General features: G+C 41.0%; 1 protein-coding gene across 4 annotated transcripts in view; it reads right to left on the reverse strand.

Moving 5' to 3' along the window:
* Positions 1-22,634, reverse strand: part of LOC138207249 (low-density lipoprotein receptor-related protein 8-like) — an 82,944-nt gene extending 60,310 nt beyond the window's left edge. For 2 of the 4 annotated variants that reach the window (XM_069164348.1, XM_069164346.1), the window contains exons 1-2: positions 22,476-22,634; positions 21,773-21,889 (exon numbers count right to left, since the gene is read on the reverse strand). In XM_069164348.1, coding sequence (XP_069020449.1) covers positions 21,773-21,889; positions 22,476-22,542 — 184 coding nt within the window. In that variant the 5' untranslated portion in view covers positions 22,543-22,634. The remainder of the gene's footprint in view (positions 1-21,772; positions 21,890-22,475) is intronic. The other 2 variants (XM_069164347.1, XM_069164345.1) reach the window with 1 other exon arrangement.
* Positions 22,635-23,119: the final 485 nt, after the last annotated feature.

The following is a 23,119-nucleotide window of genomic DNA, read 5'->3' on the forward strand; positions in this document are numbered from 1 at the left end:
TCTCATTTTGACATCCATCATCCAATAACAAATTTAAACCCATCTATCTGAGTGCCCATGGACATGTTGGTCTTAAAATAAGTTGTGGTCAGCTGCATTTTTAGTCCATTGGTAGCAGCAGGGAGTGAATGATAAAAAAAAAAACATGGTCTCAAGTCAATTGCGCAGTATTTTACTATTATTTGAAGGGCTCATTAGTAAAAGAATAGTGTCCTGAATGCACTTGCACCATGCACTTTGATCGTTCAAATATTGCCTTTACCCTTATTAAACAAAGCCTCGGCTGATTTTTAATATCACACATTTTCAGGGTGAAAAGTATACCATTTGATCAACAACATCCAGGTAGTCAATGGTATCACAAACTGGCACAAAATATGAAGCTATAAAATTTAAAAAACCCTAATTGGTCAAATCTTAGTGTGAATATGTATATGTGAGTGTGGGGCTGCTGGATGAACATCTTAAAGTACCCTGTCAAGAACGGAGCTCAGTCAACCATTCAGTGATGTTCAGCAGAAGCAGAGCGCCTTTTGTCATCTGACATTCACACAGATAAACACACACACCCTAATTCCTTGAAGATTTCTTTTTTTTTTTTTACCATGAAGGATATTAATGACAGCTCTTTCATTTTGGAGGCCACGAGAAGCTTAATAGGTAATGCAGTGATAAGCACATTCTCCTGTGTATAAGAAGACAAATGGCCTCATTAGCCCAGAGTGAAGTAGGGGAGTGTTGTCAAAGCAGGAAACATGATGTATCCTGTTGGGTTAAACCAACATGTAAATGACTAAACCTTCTGAAATTAATGGGATATCATGGTCGCATACAAAATACAGCGTGGCACCAACAAGACCTGGGACAAGCTGTTATTGAAGGTCTTCTCACAAATGATAATGGAATTCAATTAGGCTAATTTGAGTGTTCTGATTTCCTCAGAAATATTTAATTACTAAATTTTAATTTAGATTTATAATGTGACTGTTAGTACAAACCTAGAAGCCCCATGTAGCTGAATGAATTAAAACATGTCCTTGGAGTAAGTAAATCATTTCTCCTCCTGACTCGCGTATCTGTCCTCATCTGTCAATAACACAAGTCTCTACGTTTTGCCTCCTGTCAGTCAGGTTTGTGTGGTTAGCAATGAGCTACCAGAGACAACAAGAAGGCAAAAAAGTACCACATAGTATTGGAATCTAAGTCAGCACGGGCAGATAGACTATCGATCTTAACGCACAGAGCCACAGAATAGTGGCATCCACACATTCAATTTCTCTTTTTCTTCCTCTCTCGCTGTACATTTTGCCCTTTTGGACAAACTGAGCAAATCAAATGTTAAAGATAAAGCTAAAGGTATGACATCAGATTGGTTACCCTCCACAGAGCTGCATAGGCTAGCTGAAAACGTAATAACCTGTAATTGCTTTAATACCATGGATAGATTCCCTTTTGTTTGTTTGTTTTAGAGCTATTATTCAAATCTAGGGTGATGTGGGATTTAGGGCTGCTGTGTATAAATAGAAGTGACTCAACATGAGTCAGATCGGATAGAGGAAGTGTGTTATTTTTTTAATATTTGATCTGATGCTACACCTCAATATGCATAATCATAAAATCTATAGCAGAGTCCTAAAACAACAAGATGTTTCTTTATGTCTGTGAGGAAAAGGGAAACAGAAGAAAATCAACGAAGAAAATGTCACAAAAAGTTCAGAGACACTGAATGAATTATGAGACGATATACATGCTGAGACATGAGGGTCTCTCTGGCTGTTACTAGGCAACGGCTTCGTCCAATTGTTGGTTTAGTAATACTGACAAAGATAGTGAGAGCAAAGCATTTCTATTTTAAGAGTATATTCTCTAACACAATATAAAATACAGTAGATGATCATTAATTATTCTATTTTTGGCAAGTTGTCGCTATTTGAAACAAAGACAAGTAATATTTTTACATCTCACTACAGAAGCCATAAAACTCATCAACAGTTGAGCTGATCGCGATGGTCACTATATTTTGTGATTATGATGCACTTGCAACAGAGATTGGTGACTGTCATCAATCTTTGTGTGTCTTTCAACTTTTTCCCCTTTCTTTTAATCTGTATATAATCATAATTTCCAGTTTGTACCTTTAAGGACAAATTTTGTATTATGAATGGAAGTGAACTGAAATGTGGCCCGATAAACTGACTTATGTACTAACTGCACCGCCCTCATTACATTACTCAGTATTAATCAGCTACACTCATATATTCATTGAAAATATTAAACATTACATTACATTTCATTTAGCTGACGCTTTTATCCAAAGCGACTTACAATAAGTGCATTTCAAACATGAGGGTACAAAACCCAGAACAACAGGAATCAAGAAAATACAATTTCTTCAAGAAAGCCAAACTACAAAGTGCTATCAGTAAGCGTCATTTTAAGCGCTACTAAAGTTCTACTGTTCAAGGTAAAGTCTGAAGAGGTGTGTTTTTAGTTTGCGGCAGAAGATGTACAGTTTCTGCTGTCCTGATGTCGGTGGGGAGCTCATTCACCATTTAGGAGCCAGGACAGCAAACAGTCGTGATTGTGTTGAGTGTTTAGCTCGCAGTGAGGGAGGGACAAGCTGATTGGTAGAAGCAGAGCGGAGGGAACGGGCTTGGATGTAAGGTTGGACCATGTCCTGGATGTAGACTGGACCCGATCTGTTCGCAGCGCGGTACACAAGTACCAATGTTTTGAAACGGATGCGGGCAGCTACTGGTAACCAGTGAAGGGAGTGGAGGAGGAGGAGGAAGAGGAGGAGGAGGAGGAGTGTGAGTGAATTTAGGAGGTTAAAGACCAGTCGAGCTGCGGCGTTCTGGATGAGCTGCAGCGGTCGGATGGAGCTAACAGGTAGACCTGCCAGGAGGGAGTTACAGTAGTCCAGACGTGAGAGGACCAGAGCCTGGACCAGAGCCTGGACCAGAGCCTGGACCGCCTTCTGAGTGAGAAGAGGACGTATTCTCCTGATGTTGTGCAGCATGTATCTACAGGAACGCGTCATTGCAGCGATGTTGGTGATGGCCATTTTAAAAAAAAGAGACCATTCAATATTCCCTAGGAATCATTTATTATTGATTATTTAAAGCCCGTAGACTGTATATAAAAGTGGATGTAGCTTCCGGGTCTAGAAAATAAGGCCGATACAGAGTGTCTTAAACTGCAAAAAAGTTGTTTTGGTGTTGTTAGCTTAAGTCACTCCTTTTTATTAGTTTCCTGGCGGTCCGTCTGAAAATAATCCCGTCATTAATCCAAATTAAGCCTCAAAAAGATATGTTTTTGGGGGGCGTGTTTAATTGATTTACAGGTCTGTGGTGCAGTCAGGTTTCCTGCTCGGTAGGCGGAAAGTAGTATCAGATCTATTCAGATCCACCGCTCAACTCCTCCCCAGCTCACAAACCAATGCCAATGGGTGACATCACTGTTGGTTGCCGCTGGTAAAAGACCCCACTAACCCCACCCACTGCACATGCACACACAAAGAGAAACAGAATCACTTATGCTGTGAACTTAGATTCAACAAATGTCAAAAAACTTGAAAAACCCTCGTTTTTGCCAAAGCTGATGAGAAGCACGTCCTTAGCCATCATAGAGATTTCAGTGCACCTCCGTTCTGTTTGGATTTTTGAAGAAGTTCCACACAGAACATTTGGACGGTTGTCGCCATCTACACGTTTCTGCTGTTTAGATTGTAGCATCTACTCGCACAGCTCCAAACACGTTTGTGAAACATTCCTGTTCTCCTCCTTTTGTCGCTTAATGGTGGTTATCAAACAGCTTTTATGTGTATTACAGCCACCTTCTGGCGGGTTCCGGTAAAAACATGAGGAAAATATATTATTTATGACAAGAAGATATTTAGAGAAATTATTTTTTAAAAAAATTAACAATTTGATGGCTTTTCAAAAATTTTAAACTCACAAGCTATTTTCAATTTATTGTAGTTTCCATTTCCAACATAATTACTCAACTCATGAAGCCTGAAGTCAGATCTGCATCACCAGACCTGCAGCATGCCAGAGGTAAGAAAGGCTACTTAGTGCTGTTCACAGTCCAGCATTTCCTCCGACCTTGTGTGCTGGTCAAAGACACATACTGCGCTAATTATAGCCCTAAGCCTCCTAAAAAAAACATATTTTTTTCTCTCCCTGTCGGGTCACATTGGCACAAACACGTCCTGACCCAGCAAGAGGCAGGGCAGCCTCAGTAAGGAAAGTTCCTTCCGTTGAGGGAGCCTGCGAATGATTTATACTGAAGTTTTTTAGGATCAGCTTGGCAAAAGCCCAAGAGATTTACCTTGAAGCCTGAAGTATGACAGAGCAATATCAGACAGAGGTGCGGGTGGTCGTCTACCGCATCTGTGAGGAAGCAACAGGATACATCTACAGTATAACCACAGCAAAACTTGATTTATCGAACGACATTTTTTTTTATTCATACTGCTGCGACGGTCTACTTCCTTTTCGCTCTGCACCCTCATAGCATAGAGAATACCGCAGAGCAGTGAAAGCAAACTGACGAATGTTGCCAAGATAACACATACATTGCTGGTTACGAGAAAACCTTGCCACTGCTCTGAATATCAGCGTACTCTATACACACAAACACACACACTTCCCTTCACTGCATGACGCCCGCTCCACAGGTCTGACCTTCTGCTACACCCTTCTTCCTGTGTTTTCTGCTTTAACGAAGCAAAATTTGTTTGACCTGCAGCCAAAAGTCGACATTTTTCTCCGACAAGCTGGCATCTTCATTGCAACAGACTGTACCGGTATATAGGGAAAACTAAAGGGAAGGCCAACTCTACAGGGGACTCAACATGTGGTAGAATAAATCATGCTGAACACATTAAATTAAGTCCAGTTGACGGTGAAAGGGGGATTTCGTGTCATTCTGGACAAGTAGGACATTTTTAGAGTTTAAAGGTACAATCGAGTTTCTGCACACATGGGCTTCTACTAAATGAGGCAAATAATCTTTTTATGCAACTTTGTGGACATGAATGAAAGATGATCAATTATTTTAATAAAATAGAAAGAGCAAATGAGACTTTATGAAATACAGGGGAGAAAGTTACCACACCCCGCTGAGCTCAATAAAGTGTTCAAGTGATACAGACATTTAATTTTTTACTACATATTTAACACAAATCTCATTGGATGTGTTAAATCAAATTGATGCAACTTGATACTTTTGGTTATTGTGAACTGTTAATGAGTAGAAAGGTATTCATATCAGTGGGCGATATCAGGTCCATCTACAAAGTACATGGCTGTGAACACATACATAGTGCACATGTGACTTTTTTAAATATTTCTAAATACAAAAGATCTGAATTTAAGAATGGAGATGAAAACAGACAGCAGGAGATGATAGATGCAATACACACCACATTTCAGATTAAACTGTACCACTTCTACAGCTCATGTTTCTACAGCTGCATCAGTGATGCAACCACGCTGTAATGTCATGCAGTACTGTGTAATTACCACTTGTACTGGAAAGTTTAACCTAGATTCAGCCAGGAATTTTGCATCTCGTTATGGAATTAAAACAATTGTTTTACATGTGGTTACACAGTTCGTGTTGGCGGTACGGGTTCTGCTCTCTGAGGTGTTCCCGATGTGAAATCCAGCAGCCGGTTAATGATTCAGTGGGGAGCACAATCAAACCTCATGAGTGTCAGAACAGAGCCCGGCAGACATGTCAGTGGAATACTGAAGACACAGCTTGGAGAAAAACGCCCCCCCAGAAACAGATGACAGGAACCACACAGGAGGAAGGTGTGATTTAGGGAATGCAAAAGCAGGTAGAAACAGCAGGGGTACATGAACCACCTTGTTGAATGTGTTGAATGTGATTTGTGGCTGATCTGGCACCGATGACTTTCATGTCCTGCTTGAACTAGCATCTGTGATTTTCCTGCACCAACACTTGTGCCACCCTGAAACACGAGCAACTGCAATGAAGAGATGAGCAATTACTGAGCTTTTCTGTGAGAAACCTGTGTTTAGAGTGAAATAAAGCAATTTGGCAAAAGAAATCTAATTACGGTGTACAGCGGCGGAAGCAGGCAAGGTTTAAGCAGCAGGTGTTTGCAGGAACAAGCCCCGACTGCTGCTTCTAAATCCACGGCAAGGGTCAGATCATCTGCACTCTTCCACAGTCGGAGCTGGTGAGCGCAGCCTCAAATCCTACTTTTATCAGAAAAGGGCAGAAAAACAGGAGCCTTCAAAATAAAACTAATCCGACTACACAGATGGATGGGCCTCTTGCGGTAAGAGATAAAGGGCTGATTTTCGAACAGTTCCCACGCAAAACCACAAACCTTTGCAGATAATGATGCATTGCCAAAGAAATGTACTGCAGCACAAATCTGGGTTATAGCTGGAAACCTTCCAAATGAAGTGGCATCCAAATGAACGGGGACAAGACGGTTGGTGCAGTCTGTCACCTGCCCATGAGTTTTTGGTAATAAAGTCTCCCTGGTCTAGAAAACACGGAGGCGCACAGTTCGAGGACGGGTTACTCAGCCAAACAGCTGACACCTTCTCCGCTGCCCTTCTCTCCAGAGCCTCTCCTGCACGCTTCGCTGGAAATGACTCCAAATCAACACAGCAGCCAGATGCTCCATCCTCATAAAACAACACAGTCTGCAGCCTGGAGTTCAAACCAAGAACTTGGTGAACGTAACCTATATATATATATATATGTGTTCCACAGAGGCTGCAACCTTCGGTTCTGTTTGCTGTTTGTTATTGAGTCCTGAGGTCTTTCTCAACACAATCATAGCAGTCTACCCAGACCTTTTCCTCAGAGATATATTGATCAGACTCCTTGTTTTTAACCTTCCGTGATACAGGAAAGCTTAACTGCACACACATAATCTTCCTCTGCAATGCTTTGCTTCACACTCAAGCTGTTCACACCGCCTTAACCCTGCAGGTATTCAGGAAAAGTATTTTTCTATCGGCTACTAATGGCACAGCAGGGGTTCAGAAACATGCTAAAGGCAGATATCTCTAAAAGAAAAAGACAGAATTTCACTTTCTCCAAACTACAAAATGTCTTCAAAAAGCTGCATCTTTAGAATCACTGTCTGTTTACATAGACTTAGTTTTCAGGTTATAAAATAGATCTTAAATAGACACTAAGAATACATCAGAGCTTAAAAGCAGATGCCTCACACAAGATCTTGAGAGAGAATATCAGCACAGCTTACTGTTGAGTGCAATAATGCAGTAATAATGCAGCATTATGTTTAAAAAACTGAAGGCTGACAAATACCATCTGAAGTGGGCCTATGCTTCAGCACACACTATACACGTTGATCTCTCTATTCACTGTTATTCTACCTGAAGGCATTGGTATAAAGACACAAAGGCTTGTACAGCAATTTCAGAAGAAGTTTGACTCAGAAATGAGACTCTGAACTGCTCAGCGACCAGAAGAATGGAAATTAATGAAGAGAGTCCCAAAGCGTTTTCCCCCTTCACTTAAATAATCTCCTCTCAGTGTTTCAGTGTAGCTGTAAGACAGGAGACACTCTTCTTAACAATCATTATTCATCTGTCAAAAGTAATTATGACACCAGGACCAAATGCCATCACTCACCATTATGATCTGACTGACACAATCCATAACGTCTGCCACAGTGAAATAGCTGGTGGCTCTTCTTGAGTAAAATTGATTTTAGAGACTGCAGCCCTGTTCACAGCTCTGTGAGGCTGTAATTAGGCACAGCATTTAAATAAATACTAACATCAGCATGCTAACACGCTCATAATGACAATACTTGCAGTTGCTAGTTACCAAGTTTCATGGCAATCTATCCATTAGCAGTCACCAAAAAAAATGTCATCCCCATTGTAGTGCTAGAAGAACAGTCAGGGGATCACCGAAGTTATTTGGATTCATTCTCTCACAAAATGTTATGGTAATGTTTCCAAACAAAACATAGACCACCTTACTGACAACATCGCAGTCCACCACACCGCTCGTTAAAAAAAAATCCATGTGAAATGTGAAAGTGAGACGCTTTCTGGCCAGATATAGAAAAGGTGTAAATCCATCCAACTCTCCAAACATCCCTACATGATCTCACTCCTTCCGAGTGTAATTAGGTCAGTCGGCGATCTGTGGAAATGAACAGACCCTCCTGTGATAACAGCAGTTAAAGTATCCATCCTTCTCAAATCATATCAAAGCTTGTCCAGTCTTTAAAAACTGTCCCACTACGAGTTTCAGGTCGCGCTGCCAACCATGGCTGGGATTAGGTTTTAGATTAGGTCCAAACCAAAACCAACATGTGGATGTAGCATAAGTATCAAAATGTGGTACCACCTGACAAGACATTTTTTGATGCTTGATACAATCAAACCAATCAGGTCAATGCTAAAAACCAATCAAAGTTCGGTACTCAGCCCTACTGTATATATTGTATTTATGTGGCTACGGGTAAAAGAAATCACATCTAGGTTTTACCCAAGTGTAAAAGGGACCGAGAGCTGTTTGTTATGGACATTTGAGTCACAAGATTTCTCTCATTCAGATTGCTGATGTTAGACTATATAAATTCATCTATTAAATATATCTTTAAGAGCCTTCAGAAAGTTTGATGTCTGTTCTTATTACTGTCAAATTCCAATATTCATCTTCAGTTTACAGGACTTTAGAATAAATATTTTTTTAAAACGGCACGCCACTCTCAGTCACAGCATCCAAACACAGTTGGAGAGCCTACAGCAGATTCACTCCTGTACATGGAATATGTGCCACACTGGATTATGGTGTCTGTCTAGTAACCATGGGACTGTAATGGGAATTGGGAGATTAGCCTTTTACCCTGTGCAGAGAATGAGCCACATCTCTCTGCTATCGCCTCCTTTCTTTTCTCTCTCGCAAAGACCTGATTCCAACGGCACGAAACACAATGCCAGCTGCAGACCAAATTTTCAGAGACCCTCGCTGGCCTGAAGACGACGGCATTCAAATTGCTGTGACAAGCCACTGAGAGCCAGATTTTACATTTCCCACTGCAGACGGAAATTAACATAACTGTAACACTGCCCGAGGTCAAATTTCTTGTTCTAGAAAATCTGCCCCTAGCAACAAGAGAGTGTAATTAAGACACACTCAGATTTTTGTCCCAGCTGCTGTTTGATCACAACCCGACAGTTATGCGCAAACACCACGCACACTCACGCGCACATTAGCTCGCTTCTGCACATGAGCGAGAAGCTCTTCTGTTTCTCTGGATCTCAAACTTCAAACTTTGTCTCTCTTTTTGAAAATGTCTCTTCTTTAAACACAAAAACAGCAAACCGGATTCAGACTTGGACACAGTCGCAGAAGGCTACTGATAGACACTGTGACGGACGATATTCTTTAAGTGTGGGCCCACCGGATACCTGCTGTCCAATCAAAGAATTCAGCAGCCACCCACCACAAAAACAGATTACTCAAACTGTGACTAAAGGCTTCCCTCTAATCATCAGAGTGGCTGAGTGTTAGCAAAGTGGCACAATGCAGCGTCTGTAAAAGCTGTGCAATGCTTTAAATTTAATATCACAGGATAGAGAACACCTTTTAGCCCTGAGGATCATAGAGGTGTTGTACGTGGGGTCTGAATATTTGCTGCAAAGCCCAGAAAATTACTTAAAGTAATAAAAACTACAAGTAAATAATTAATAGTCTTAGCCAAGCACCTTACATTATTCTTTCCAGACACAGCTCTGCGTCGTAGCGCTAATCTTTTTGCAGACCATATATTTTTGCATCGGCTGAATACAGGGTCAGAATGAATAAAAACACTGCATCTCCAAGTCTTTTTGCAAACTGAAGGTGACACAGCAGCTTCGCTCTTTTACAATACTTTCTTTCATGCATGTAAAGCTCAGATGGCTCCTTTAAAAGCACGGTACATTTGTTACACATGGGAGATTTAACATTTCGCTTGGCTTCATTTGAACTAATAGGAAACAGTGACAGTGAAGTGATTCATTAGCTTTTTTCATAAAAATCTTACTTCTGCCTTAATGGGCTGAAGAATATTTCAGCGGCATTGGTCTACATTCCTGAAGTCCAAAATGTCACAATACAGAAGGGATTTAACGCACTACTTGGTGGACTAATCAAGCAACCACACTGGCATTAACTCTACAACATACAGGTACGTGACATGGCTTTGACAGTATGACATTGGAAATAGTTTAAGAATTTGCACAAGTCTTCATCACTTCTTGAATTGGTTAGCTCTATCTTTGCATCTACAAAAGCCACTTTTAAAGCCTCTAGCATAAAACCAATGCAAGCTTGGGCTTAAATGCCAAGATCATGGCATTTTTCACATTCACAATGCAGTATGTAAAATAAGCTGCAGCTTTAAGATGCAATAGCAGCTTCACGTTGCATGAGACAATTAAATAAAGGTTTTTCTGGGGCATTTTTTCGCTCCTTTTCTACCCTGTAATAATATATGTGGTGTCGAGAGACAAAGTAGGACGTGGTACTGGATTAAAAAGCAAGATTTCTGCTGTATGGTTCTGAAAAAGAAAGCAGTTCTTAAGAGTCTTATTATTGGGGGAGGTGGTACGAGGTGGATAAAACAAAACCAATAAATGTATATAATGCAATATCTTTAAAAAAAAAAAAAAACACAAACAATAATAACAAATAACAAATTCAAATCCTACTTTAAGAACATTTTTGCAGAATGCTATAAAAACAAGAATCTATGATTCGTTAATTTTCTTAGATCTTTTATTTGGTTGAAAAAAAATACAAGAAAAAGAAAAGATTTCAAATTTTGTATCCAGTGTAATTAAAAGGAACGGTGACGTGAGAAACGTGTCTGTTGCAGGTATGTTGGTCGGTGAACACATTGGAAATCTGTTCTTTGCACTTTTGTCTTTTAAATAAAGGTTTAAAATAATCAATGGATTGCAGACTCTTGTTTTTATCACTTTTTACAAAATGTCCAAACTTTTGTGGAAAAGCGATTTGTACTACGTTACCTTAAGCTTCTCAAGATACTAATTTAAGACTGGGTTCACATAAATTGCCCCATAAACAGCACACACACGTGTATCCAATTCACGGGATTTGTCTGTTAGGTTGTATAACTGATTGTTTTGACATTTTACTGTCGCATGCAATTGATTTTTTGGGGGGGTTTAATACAATGGAAACCTGCTTTGCCACCATTTGACTGATAGTTAAACAGAGAAAATGAGCTTCAAACAGGAAAGCTGCATGCATGTCAGGTGTTCACAGCAGTGTGCCGTTTGATAGGATGAGCAGATGTTCTACAGTGAGTTGGAGCCTCCAGAAAGATGATCTGCTTGCCTTCATTCGAACCAAACGGGATGTAATTGCTTTCAGTTTTGTGGCTAAAGGAAGAGCTTCATTTTTTTTTTTTTGTTGTTGTCTGCCCTGTTTGCGGTGCAGCTATTGCTATGGTGGCTGTGGTTCCTATATCTCGCCTTATAACAAACATGGTGACACCGTACAGCACAACAGCAACCTCAACTTTGACCTTTCTGAAGGAGAGACTACGGGTGACCTCCAGCTGTCTGGCTGTCTTATCAGCTACACTTTATCTGATCTGCATCACGACAATAGCACAGCAAAACAACCACTCTAAAATCAATGACACTGCAGCACTCTTCCTCCCCTCCCCCGCCACCTACCCCGCTCCACAACAACACCCTCCTTGGCTCGACTCCACACTCTTCTTCTCCTTACATTTTTCCTTGCTCATCATCACTTGTTCCTCTTTCTCTGGTGATCCATGTCAGAAGAGATTACATTATTCCCCCTGCACAGCATCATAAACTAATAAAATGGTGCACATTTGCTCAAGTGTAAAGTGAGTGTCTCTTAGTGTGCAGCCTGTATATCTGTGTGTGCATGTGAGTGGCCGATGGCCGTGCATTTAAGACGTACCTATCTCCAGGCAGAGCTTAGTTGCTGAGCTTTGATCACAACGTGCCTCCCCAAAGCACATGAGGTCAGGTACAACTCATACAAACCATCTGCCAGCTAACATTTCCCATTAACGCTGCTGCTTATGTTTCCTATCACTTCCAAGAAACACACGCAGTCAGTGTGAATCTTGAATACTCATTAAATTATAATACAGACTATGATTTAAACATAAGCTTTCTAATTAAAACAGGCGTGGCTAACCTTTTCTGATATGAGATGAGATTTTCTTTGGATGGCCTGCAGAAATATAGTAAAAGCTTCATATAACACTGATTAAACATGGAAAAGATGGTAAAAGTAATTTCCTTTTACATTTAAAATCAAGCTGCAATCATTTAGAAAGATTTGTGGATGTAGGTTATTGCAATATTTCATATTTATATCTAAATCATACAAAAGCTAAGCCTTTCCAAACCCTTACTGATAACATTTTCATTCCATTTGGTTCATACACAACCCAGTTTATATGTGTGTTAAAACATGACAGAGCATTTCAAAGGAAATTAAAAAGTCGTAGTGAGGCTGCGGCTTTCAAATCTAGATTTTACATGAGTGAAAATGTTTTTCTAAAAAAATATGTACAAGTATAACAACAAAAAAAAGGCATGCAGAGGACTGTGAAAAAGATTCCTTTGCAGAAAAGCTACTTAATGGTGTCTGAGTCTGTTACGTTATATTCTTCCACTCAAAAACAATGTGTACAGATCTACACTCGTAGCTGAGAGTAAAGCATCATGCGTATGTCGTCTCGACGTTTGATTAGCTCAAGTAAAACCAGCTCTCTGCTAATTGGGAGGCTGGTTTTGTAGGGAAGCCCTTTGATAGTCCCTGTCTGGCTGAATTCAAGGCTTCTCACACTTAAAGCTCCACTGCTGAGTAAATTAGTTTATGGCCGGTTCCTTTTTGCCATCATTGTTCAGGTAATGCAATGTTTGACACGATTAAATCCACATTTAACTTCTAGGTTTAGCTCATAAGTTCTGCATTTGTGCAGAAAATTAATCACAAATCGTTCCTCGAGAGGGAAGGGAAGCTAATTCCACTTCTTCTCGCCATTGGAAATCCAATATCACCGAGTTTTTCACAGTAGTTCAGGAAAAGCCAGACATTTGAAGACCTTACTTTGTGCTCTCAGAACTCTTTTTTTATGACTGCTGGCATTTTACAAACTAAAGAAAATACTCAAGAAAATAATTAAGAGATTATCTAAAAGAAGATAAATAGTTACATCAATAAAGAGTTAGTTTACATAAAATAACAATTAATGATAATAAAGAATTATTGAATATCGCTGGTCTTAAAGTAAGTGCATTAGTTAAAGCATTAATATACATTTTTCCCGTTCGTTTTTCAATGTGCAGCTTTGCAGTGGATAAAATCATCTTATTCCTCAATGACTGGAAGTATCAGCTTCTTCCAACTCGTCAATAACTCGATGAGAGAAACTGACCAAAGTGTGGCTGCACAGCAAGTGTGCCATATCGTAACATTTAAGATATGACTGATATTTTTTTTTGTGTATAAAAAAAAATCATATCATGATATTTGAAATATTGTGACTTGTTAATGAAATGATGTCACACTCTTAGGCAGCGTAACGGTATGACATACGTTGCATGTGTTACTTACCAACAGCAACAACAAGCATGGCTGAAAGTGGCTATAAAGTGGAGGAGTTCGTTCTAAAAAGGGGACAGACTTTAGTCATGTGGAAATGTTTGGTTGCAAAGGATCAGATGTACAAAAAAAACACAGCAATGTTACTTTTTATTGAATATTTGAAGGAAAACTTCTAAATACATGCTGGTGTAAAAAAACTATACCATTTATTTTGTTCTTGAAATTATTATTATTTTGCCATGTCATATGAAGAACGTTGTTATCGCGGAAATATCCTGAAAGATCGCGGTATTTTTTTTCAGAGCCACATCATCCAGCCCGACACACAGTGGGCACAACGGTCTGATGGCTGCACTGAAGGTGAAGACATGTTAGCAGGTGGAGTGACTCCAAGGCAACGACAGCCTGCGCGCCAATCTTTACCACCGTGATGGTGGCGGTGTAATGAGTCACTACGTAAGCTGGACAAGAGGAGGCGAACGTTGCCAGTGTGAGCGGAGGTGACACTCATAATTCATCCAGCTACACTGAATCATCAATAAAGAGAAAGAGGCTGAGGGCTTTTGGTTGCCGTGGCACTGCCGCGCGCGCTGCCGATGCTCTCTGTAACTCTGCCTTGATTTCAGAGACGCATCATGTCCTCTGTAGTTCTGTGATGAGTGTGCGTACTCGCGCACAAACAGATAAATCAAAACAGAGTGAGACTCGCAAACTACACTCAACCAATCCCAACGCCCCCCGAGCTGTCGGCGAAGATTCATAAGCACGCCTGCTGAGTCACATGAAGTGGCATTTTTCACCAAAATCAGTCCGAGGGCCACAGTTTTTAAGGTGTGCCAACATCCTCCCTTGTGGGGGTTGGGGAGGGGGTTGGGAGAGGGTTCTGACAGTGATTTGGAATGAAAGGCGCTGTCTGCCTGGATGCCCGTGGCCCCGGGGCCCGAGTTCACCGAGCAGGCAGCCGCTCTCAAACATCCAGCATGTGTCTTATCGATTTTCAAGCTAACCTGGGTTCGTTTCACTCCCACTGCTGGATCACTTGTACAAAAACTACAATGATGTGCGGCAGCATCACTTTATCTGTAACATTTTCATGTAATGGTTGTATCTCAGAACCAGCTGAACTCAACAAGGGACCAATAATGTTTTACAAGATGCATACACACACTGTCCAAACTGTCCACCACTTGAGATCCGCGACCTCGAATTTGACTTGACATGCACCGCAGCGCCTTAAGCTCCCTGTTGTGCTGTTAAGAGAATGAATACATGGTTCTGCATTAATTGACAATAAAAAAAATAACATATAAGGGACTGATCCACGAGATACTATATGCAAAATCTGGGATTTTAAACCTCTTAGGTTCGCAGCAGTACAATAAAGTTCTCGTAGATTTAACAACAATTAAACCCGAATCCAGTTTTGAAACCACATAAACAATTATTATTTTTAAAAGCCTTTGATGCACAGACTACAGTTTAAACTGTTGTTTTAATACTTTAGCAGTCTTTCAACGATTCAACAATAATTTGTATGAGGCAAGTCACGCTATCCCCAGAGAAATAGCTCTTCTTATATCCTTTGATATGAACAGAGATTTATGTGGGGAGTTGTTGTTTTTTTACAGTAGATGTTGAGAACTAAAAAGTCAAGTGGAATGGAGATAAATACATGGCAGATGTGGGCAAGAGGCTGAGTGTTTTATACCCCCACATTAATCCCTCTCTCCCTCCCTCCCTCTCTCCCTCCAACTTTGTATAGCGGCACTCACTAATCTGAGATAATAGCTCAATTGGAGCTGCAGACTTCTTAATGATCACTTAGGGCAAGCTGGCTTTGAGACATGCACACACAGGGCAGTAGGCCAGTAGGGCCAGCAAGCAGGCAAACAAACACAGTCACACTTATATACACACACATGTGGATGAGGCTGTAACAGAGCAGTGGCCTCAGCGAAGTGTTCTACATCTGATGCCAGCAAATCAACAGAACTGTTTGTGCATGCCGGGGAGAAAATGTGTCGTCAGTCAGACTGTAAGCTGATTTAAATGTGTGAGTGGTTTTTTCCAAGAAATCACTGCATGCTGAATGTTCTAGGTGTTTGCTTCAACTTATGTAATTACTTGGTGACGATGTAAAAAGACGTAAAGTTTTTTTTGTTTTTTTTTACGTCTGATTTTTGAGTGGGTTTTGACAGCCTGCTCATTTGGGATCACAGCATCTGGACTCAGTGAGTCAAAGACCAAACAACTGACACCTCACACTAGTTGTACCCTGTCCTCTCTACAATGCAGAACACTTTCAGTACTTAAAGGTAACAATCAAAAAGTAACATTGAGTGGAAATTAGTGCTAATGTTATCAAACTAAACTATTTTCTGTGTGGAATTTCATTACCCTAGCTTGCTAGCTTCCCAATGGAGAACAAATATAAAAGCACCATGGTTCTTCAAGTGCCTAAAAGACATACAGATGGGTGAGGAATTAAAGCCGAAACCTGGAGGATTGACATGTACAGTGAGGGGATCTGTTATATTGTTGGCATAGTTTGGGTTCTATTTGTCCTCTCAGAGCGAAGGGTCACTGAAAATAAAGTTTTTCTGAGTGATCACCTTCATCCTGTGCTAAACTATTTCTATCCTGAAGGAAGTGGTGTCTTCCAGGATGGCAATGTCCCCATCCATTGGGCATGAGGGGTCACTGAATGGTTTGATGAGTATTAAAATGATGTGAATCTGACGACCATGTGCTATGACCTTTGCAGTCACCAGATTTCAACCCCGTCAAACACCTGTGGGAAATTTTGGACTTAGATGTTAGCTCTCTTCTCCCCATCATCAAAACATCACACGAGGGAATATCTTTGAGAGAATGGTGTTCATCTCTCCAGTAAGACTTCCAGATGGTGGGCCAACACATAACTGCAGAGATACCTGATGTCGGTTTTTGTCCTTCACTTTGTCACTCGTCTCTTATGTTTTAAATTACTACAAATTTTGCACAAACCACCACTATGTCTGAAAAAAAACATCTTGTATAAAGGTTGTTGGGCTTTACAGGGCTGTAAGAAGCTCCACTCAGCATAATGAAAGTTAATGGCAATCTTCACACCGAGTACAAACCAGAGAACACTCATGAAGAGGGGTTAAGGCTGTACGACAGCTGTCAGCCTCCTTCAAAATTAAAACGTGCACAATAGCAGTAAAATCAGGATAATTTTTACTTCATACAAATAGTATTAAATTCAAGTTTCAGTTTCACATCCCCTTTATATTCTCTCTATAAACAGACTTTCGCAGTTTCCTGCGTCAGGAAAAAATATCAAGGCTCCAGATAATAGGTGAGAAGACAATTCTGTTTACCCGATTAATATATTAATTTTTAAAATATTTATCTGTTTTTGCAATAAAAAGTTTGCTTCATCAGGGCTATCAAAATGTGTTACACTAATTGAGGTTCTATTAGGATAAGTGAGCTAACAGCACATAAATTGACTGCAGACCCAATGGAAAAAAAAATGCCTCATTGCGTGGAGAGATAAAGGCATAATCCTTCCCATGCTGTGAACACTTGTCAACAAGCCGTGGAGATTATGGAGAGAATTTGATAGGAACACAAACAACCTTCCCGACTCACCCCGCGGGTCAAAACGATTTCTTACCCCACTTTCTCTCACTTCAACTTCACACATTTTCAGCCCACTGTCTTTTTGTTCCACATCATCAACAACCACTGACAACATCGTCTCTGCCGTCAAACACGTCGCTTCAAACAACACAAACAAGAAGCACAGAGTCTGTGGGGTGAAAAAACACACACACACACACACACACACACACACACACACACACACACACACACACACACACACACACACACACACACACAGACCAATGGTTTTAACTGTAATACTCCAAAAACACATCTCTTTTTCTCAAAACTTCCATGACACAGCAGAACTTCACACGTCACAGCGGTTCTCCTCTGCATTTACAAGTAGATGTCAGCCGGTGGAAAATCTGCTTCCTCATGTATAATCGGTCGGTATTACTGCCTGGGTTGGTGGTGTCCACACAGCTGGGAGAAAAATAACTCGTCCGGTAATAAAAAAGCAGAACCACTAGTTCGCAAAGAGAAGAGCTGACTGGGACTGCGTGTGCTCTAGCTACTCATCAATGCCAACAGTAACAGAGCGTCACAAAACTGCAGCGAGTTTCAGAATTCAGCTTTTGTAGGCATCTGTTGTGCAAGTCCAGAAAGGAGGAGAGAAGATACTGTAGGTGGTAACTGGGCCAAAATGCTTCCAAATAGGTTCAAACAGAGTTGCAGGTCACACGAGGCCTAACAATAGGTAAGCATTAAAAGATGTGGAGGAGATTTGTGACAATAACTAAAAAAGCATTTCTCCTTTTGAAAAGAAAAGGATTGAAAAATGGAATGCTGAAGATCGGACACAGATGATTTACCTCTGAATAGGTACTGTCTTTAAATCCAAGGAAACAGTTGAAGCATATTAAAGCAAAAAAATTAAAAAATTAAAAAAAAAAAAATGGCAGTACTTCAAAGTTAAATCCTGTGAGTTATTGTGAATCTAGTGAATTTATGAAAAAATACTCCGAAAATCTCCGCTGCCTTTTAGCAGGCAGGACGTTCTTCCTCTTAAGAGCTCAGCAAGCAGCCATACAGAAAAGCAACAATATTGACTGATGCAATTATACACAACTTGTTCTTGAAACAAAAAAAAATGCATGCACACTGGATTCCTACTCAGGATTTGACATTGACCTCAACATGTGTCGGATGTGAGCCGAGAAAATAACATCTGCGGTTTAAGCATTAATCGACAGTGGAGGGGTATTTCTTGCATTCCTAAATGTGTTGTGTTGTGTGGTGTTTGGTTTCAGCTCTGCAGAAGAGGATGCTGCATCCCCTGACAGGCTTTGGAATAAAGAAATAAACAATGACATCAGGAGGCGTGCTGAAGTGGCAGCCCTTTCAAAAGCGCGTTTGCCTCAGAAGGAGTTGTGCGGATTTATTAGGTAAAAGAACACAAAGAGAGTAGGCACACCGTTTTTGCTGACTCGGCATCGTGGAGAGAAACAAAAGAAGACTTTGAGCTTTACGTGGCGATGTGAAAGGCCTCCCGGCAGGTATGGATGTTATATTCATGAAGGTGGATGAAATAGATCGTTACCACATTCAAGGATGAGAAGAAAGCCGGGTGGACATTTCTGGACTTTGAAGGGAACACGGATAGATGGAAAGTGGGTGACATGCTGCCATAATCAGGATGAGGATTAAACAGCAGCTCCGTTTCAGAGTCGGCACAAATCTACCTTTGAGAAAATCGAAGCAGAATTCTTTTGTTGCTTCCACTGCTGTGTCGACTCCCGATGAGGCGAGAGGCAGCGTGGTTTTGCTTTTCATCCTCACCAGGCAAGTTATGCAACCAGTAAACAATACAGTTTCCACTGTGGTTCATTCAACTTGTCACAAAGTTGAACAAGAGTTCATTGATATACATTTACTTATGTTTATGATTGTATGCATCTAGACTGCCATGCGTCTGGTCCCTTCTTGTGTGTACGCATACTTATGAGTGCAATTAAGCATGTATGAATGTAAGGGTGCGCGCAGCGTGTTGCTGGCCACTGGGGAATAGAGTTTGATGATTGGGGGATGGTGGGGTGGACGGAGAGATGGGAGTGCAGTCCGGGGGTGGACTGGTGGGGGATGGGGTTAATGGAAACAGGATGGGAGGATGGAGAGGGATCACTGTGCATCGAGGGTACGATACTGGCATGAGAAATATCAGTGTTTTTAAGAGCTTAACACCTGCTCTGCAAGGTTCAACTACCAGCACCAGTCAGGTAAGAAAGGTGACACTTGCATGACAAATAAGGAGCTGCGGCACAGGTTTCTTCCAGTCAGCATATTTCATAACCATGGTCTGTTGCACGCATTCAGTCACTGGATTCTGTGGCTTGGCATAGTGCTGCAAACTAATACGCTGTGAACACAAGTACACGAAAAAAGTGCGACCATCCGTTCAGCTTTTTAGACACGTCATTTAAAAAATGCGATCAACTCATAGTCAACAAGAAACTGGCTGTGTAATTTCGGCCATGGATTTTCTGTATGTACGAGCTAAATCCTCACCGGCCTCTCCCTCTGCCTAGCATATGTTATACAGGTTTACACTTCACTACACTACACTGACTGCCTTTCAGCCTCTTTAGGTGGAGAAAGGGGCTAACACAAGCAACCTGTGACGATGACTTTAATAGTAACACATCTTTTTTTTTAAATTACCAGAGCCGCACCATGTGCAAGAGGGAAGGCTTAACAGCTAATATCCTATCAGTGCTCCAACACTACAAGGATGCCAGTGCAGAATCAGAGCTGTCTCTGCTCTGACAAACCAGCCTCTGTATCCGCCTGCCCACGCAGATCCAGCAAGCCACACAAGGAAAGGAAATGGACACAAAGTGAAGGCCACTCGCTAATATAATGGCAAGTAATGCTCCACTGTCATAATCATCAAATGGAGGACTGACAGTAGGCTCAGCTTAAAGGGCTTTCAGGAGGAGAGTTTTCACTCAAACCCTAAATGTGTCAGAGGCGCTGTGTGATGGAAAACACAAAGGGGGAAGTAAAAGCTCAACAATGTCCTATTTCATTCAAGAAAGAAATATAGAAGAAATAAAGCCTGTCAGAGTAATGATTTTGTCCAAACATCAGGGTGTATGTGTGTGTGTGTGTGTGTGTGTGTGTGTGTGTGTGTGTGTGTGTGTGTGTGTGTGTGAGAAGCAGTGATACATGAATGTTTTAGGGAACAAAGATGCTCCAAATGACCTGTTTTCCTTTGCATGCCCGAGGACACATCCTGCTGGTTTCTGAGACCGGGAAAAACTGGCAACACATACAGTCAAACATGAGGAGGTGGTTGTACACAACAGGTCTGTGTGCGTGTGCGTGTGCATGTGCATGTGTGTGTGTGTGGGTGTGTGGGTGTGTGTGTGGGTGTGTGGGTGGGGTGGGAGGGGATTTGTCAGAGACAAACGGAAGCAGGTATAAGGAAAAATATAGAGAGCATGTATGTAGGAGGTGCAAGAATTCCTCCCGAGCCACAATTAACCCAGACACAAAGGAACGTAGCAGCGCAGCAAACATGCAGAGCTTGGCTACGGCTTTGGCACAACTTCACTGGTTTCAGTGCGAGCATTCTTCCGAAATATAGGCCACTGGCTCGCAGTCAAAAAGGAAAGTGGAATTCTATTATTTCCGCACAGAGCAACACATCCAAGATACCTGTCAGAGCTTTGTGCGATGGACCGGAGCGTCACGCAATCTGTCTCTCACCTGGACAGCTTTTTATTTGGGGATGATTGGAAAATGGTTCCACCCAATCAACCCGCAGTTTAAGGAAACACGCTTGTTGAGCTTTCTATATGTCGGAAGTAGAAGGGATGAAATCACCTGCTCACACTCGTGGCCTGAGGCAAACACACACACTTCCTTTTTCAAAGTATGATTTCACTTGTGCCTCTTTACAAACCCTCGAATGTCTCTACAACTCAACTAATGAACAATGGATGAATAGTACAGTAGATAAAATGCCACCAGAATAGCTCATCCACCATGAAAGATAATACTAGATGATGAGAGGATAGAGATCTAGGAGAGATGTGGGTGCATTTTCTGGCCCATAACCGTTACTATTATGAGAAAACACAGCTCATTAACAGACAGAAGCTTCCATACACATTCCAGTCCTTACCAGATGTCAAGCTCTAATGAACAGATGATGGGGGCAATTTCATGACAAAATTGTAATGTTATTTAACTTTTACAGCAATTTCCAAGGACAAAAAATGACGAACTGGATGGCCATGACAATATACCGAGATGTTTTTATGCTTTACTGCATATTTTATGGCAGTAATGGGTCGCACTGGCAAGAAAGGGATGAAGGGGGCTGAAGTGATCCAATTATTTTAAGATTTAGCTATTCTTTTGTATTGCAATAAGATGTTATTGTGTGGTATTTGTGAAACACCTTAGACATCACAGGCTCTTTCACAATTAACAGATTTAATTTCTCCTCTAACTACTAAGTACTTACGACAGTTTTCTTCATCACTGTTGTCTGAGCAGTCGTCATCGTCGTCGCACCTCCAGATGGTCGGTATGCACCTTTTGTTGTTACACTGAAACTGTCCATCCTCACACTCATCAGTTGCTGGATGAAAAAAAAAAAATAAAAACAAGCGGGGAGATCAGCGTCCAGATGGATGAGCAGCAAACGGATATCTAGCGGAGTAGTAACCGCTAGTAGTTCAACTGTCATTTGCAAATGAATGCCTAATTGCTATTCAGCATTCATTCAGGTCAATTGGCTGAGGCGCTGGGAGCGTCATGGTCTGTTTTCTTTCAGTTACTGATCTACTTTTTTTTTTTTTTTTTTCCCAGGATATTGAACAGCAGCAGAGGAGGCCCCTGTGTGTCCGACACAATTCTCCAAAACCTGAAGACAAAGATTCAGTGAGCGTGGGCTACTACAGCTACTACCTCTGATGCAGTATGGATGCTCACAGCCGGGAAACACATGACAGACACGCAGAGGCTTTACCCATCCCGAACCCTCAGAAATATATTCCGAAAGCAAGCAAACACACATAATAGAAAAAAGTATTATTATTATTTATTTATTTTTGTATTTTTCTCTCTTGGTTTTAAACGCGCGCGCGCGTTCAGCATAATTCACACATCGTTTTTATTTTTATTTCATTAACGTCCCATGCAAGGAAAAAAAGAACACTACTGACCTTCCAAGAAATGAAGCATGAGGACGAACAAATGAAAAAGTAGCAACGTCCTAATATCCGTCCACATTTCTGGAGGTGATGGAGCTCATTCACATCCACCAAACAAAGCCCGAAAGCCGCTCTAGTTGTAGCGCTGCGACGCCGCTGCCTGCCTCTCCGCCGCGAGAACCCCCCCCCTCCCTCCGCCTCACTGGCTGCCCGGGGCGTGACGACAGTGAGTGGGCGGGGACAGGAATAGAATAGAATAGAATAGAATAGAATAGAATAGAATAGAATAGAATAGAATAGAATAGAATAGAATAGAATAGAATAGAATAGAATAGAGGCTTTTGCTGAATGTTTTGTGTGAGCATATGCTATGGAAATAAAACTGCCCTCACTTAAGAAAAAAAAAAACAAGATGGAAACAAGCCTATGAAGATTTGATATTCTGTCTAATTTTGCATGAACTTTCGGAAGAATAGAATAGAGTAAAATACAACAGCACAAAACCGAACAGGCAAGAATAGAATAAAATAGAATAGATAAAATGTTACTGAGGTTTTCACAGACAATTTGTGATAGCATAGGCTTTGTAAGTAAAAATTAACTCAATGGTATTAGATATGAAGTCATTATATTCTATTCAATTTTGTGATTTTTGA

Source organism: Embiotoca jacksoni, unplaced genomic scaffold (assembly GCF_022577435.1).
Source record: "Embiotoca jacksoni isolate LCO1_2020_lvr unplaced genomic scaffold, fEmbJac1.0.p SCAF_31, whole genome shotgun sequence".
Classification (NCBI taxonomy): Eukaryota; Metazoa; Chordata; class Actinopteri; family Embiotocidae; genus Embiotoca; species Embiotoca jacksoni.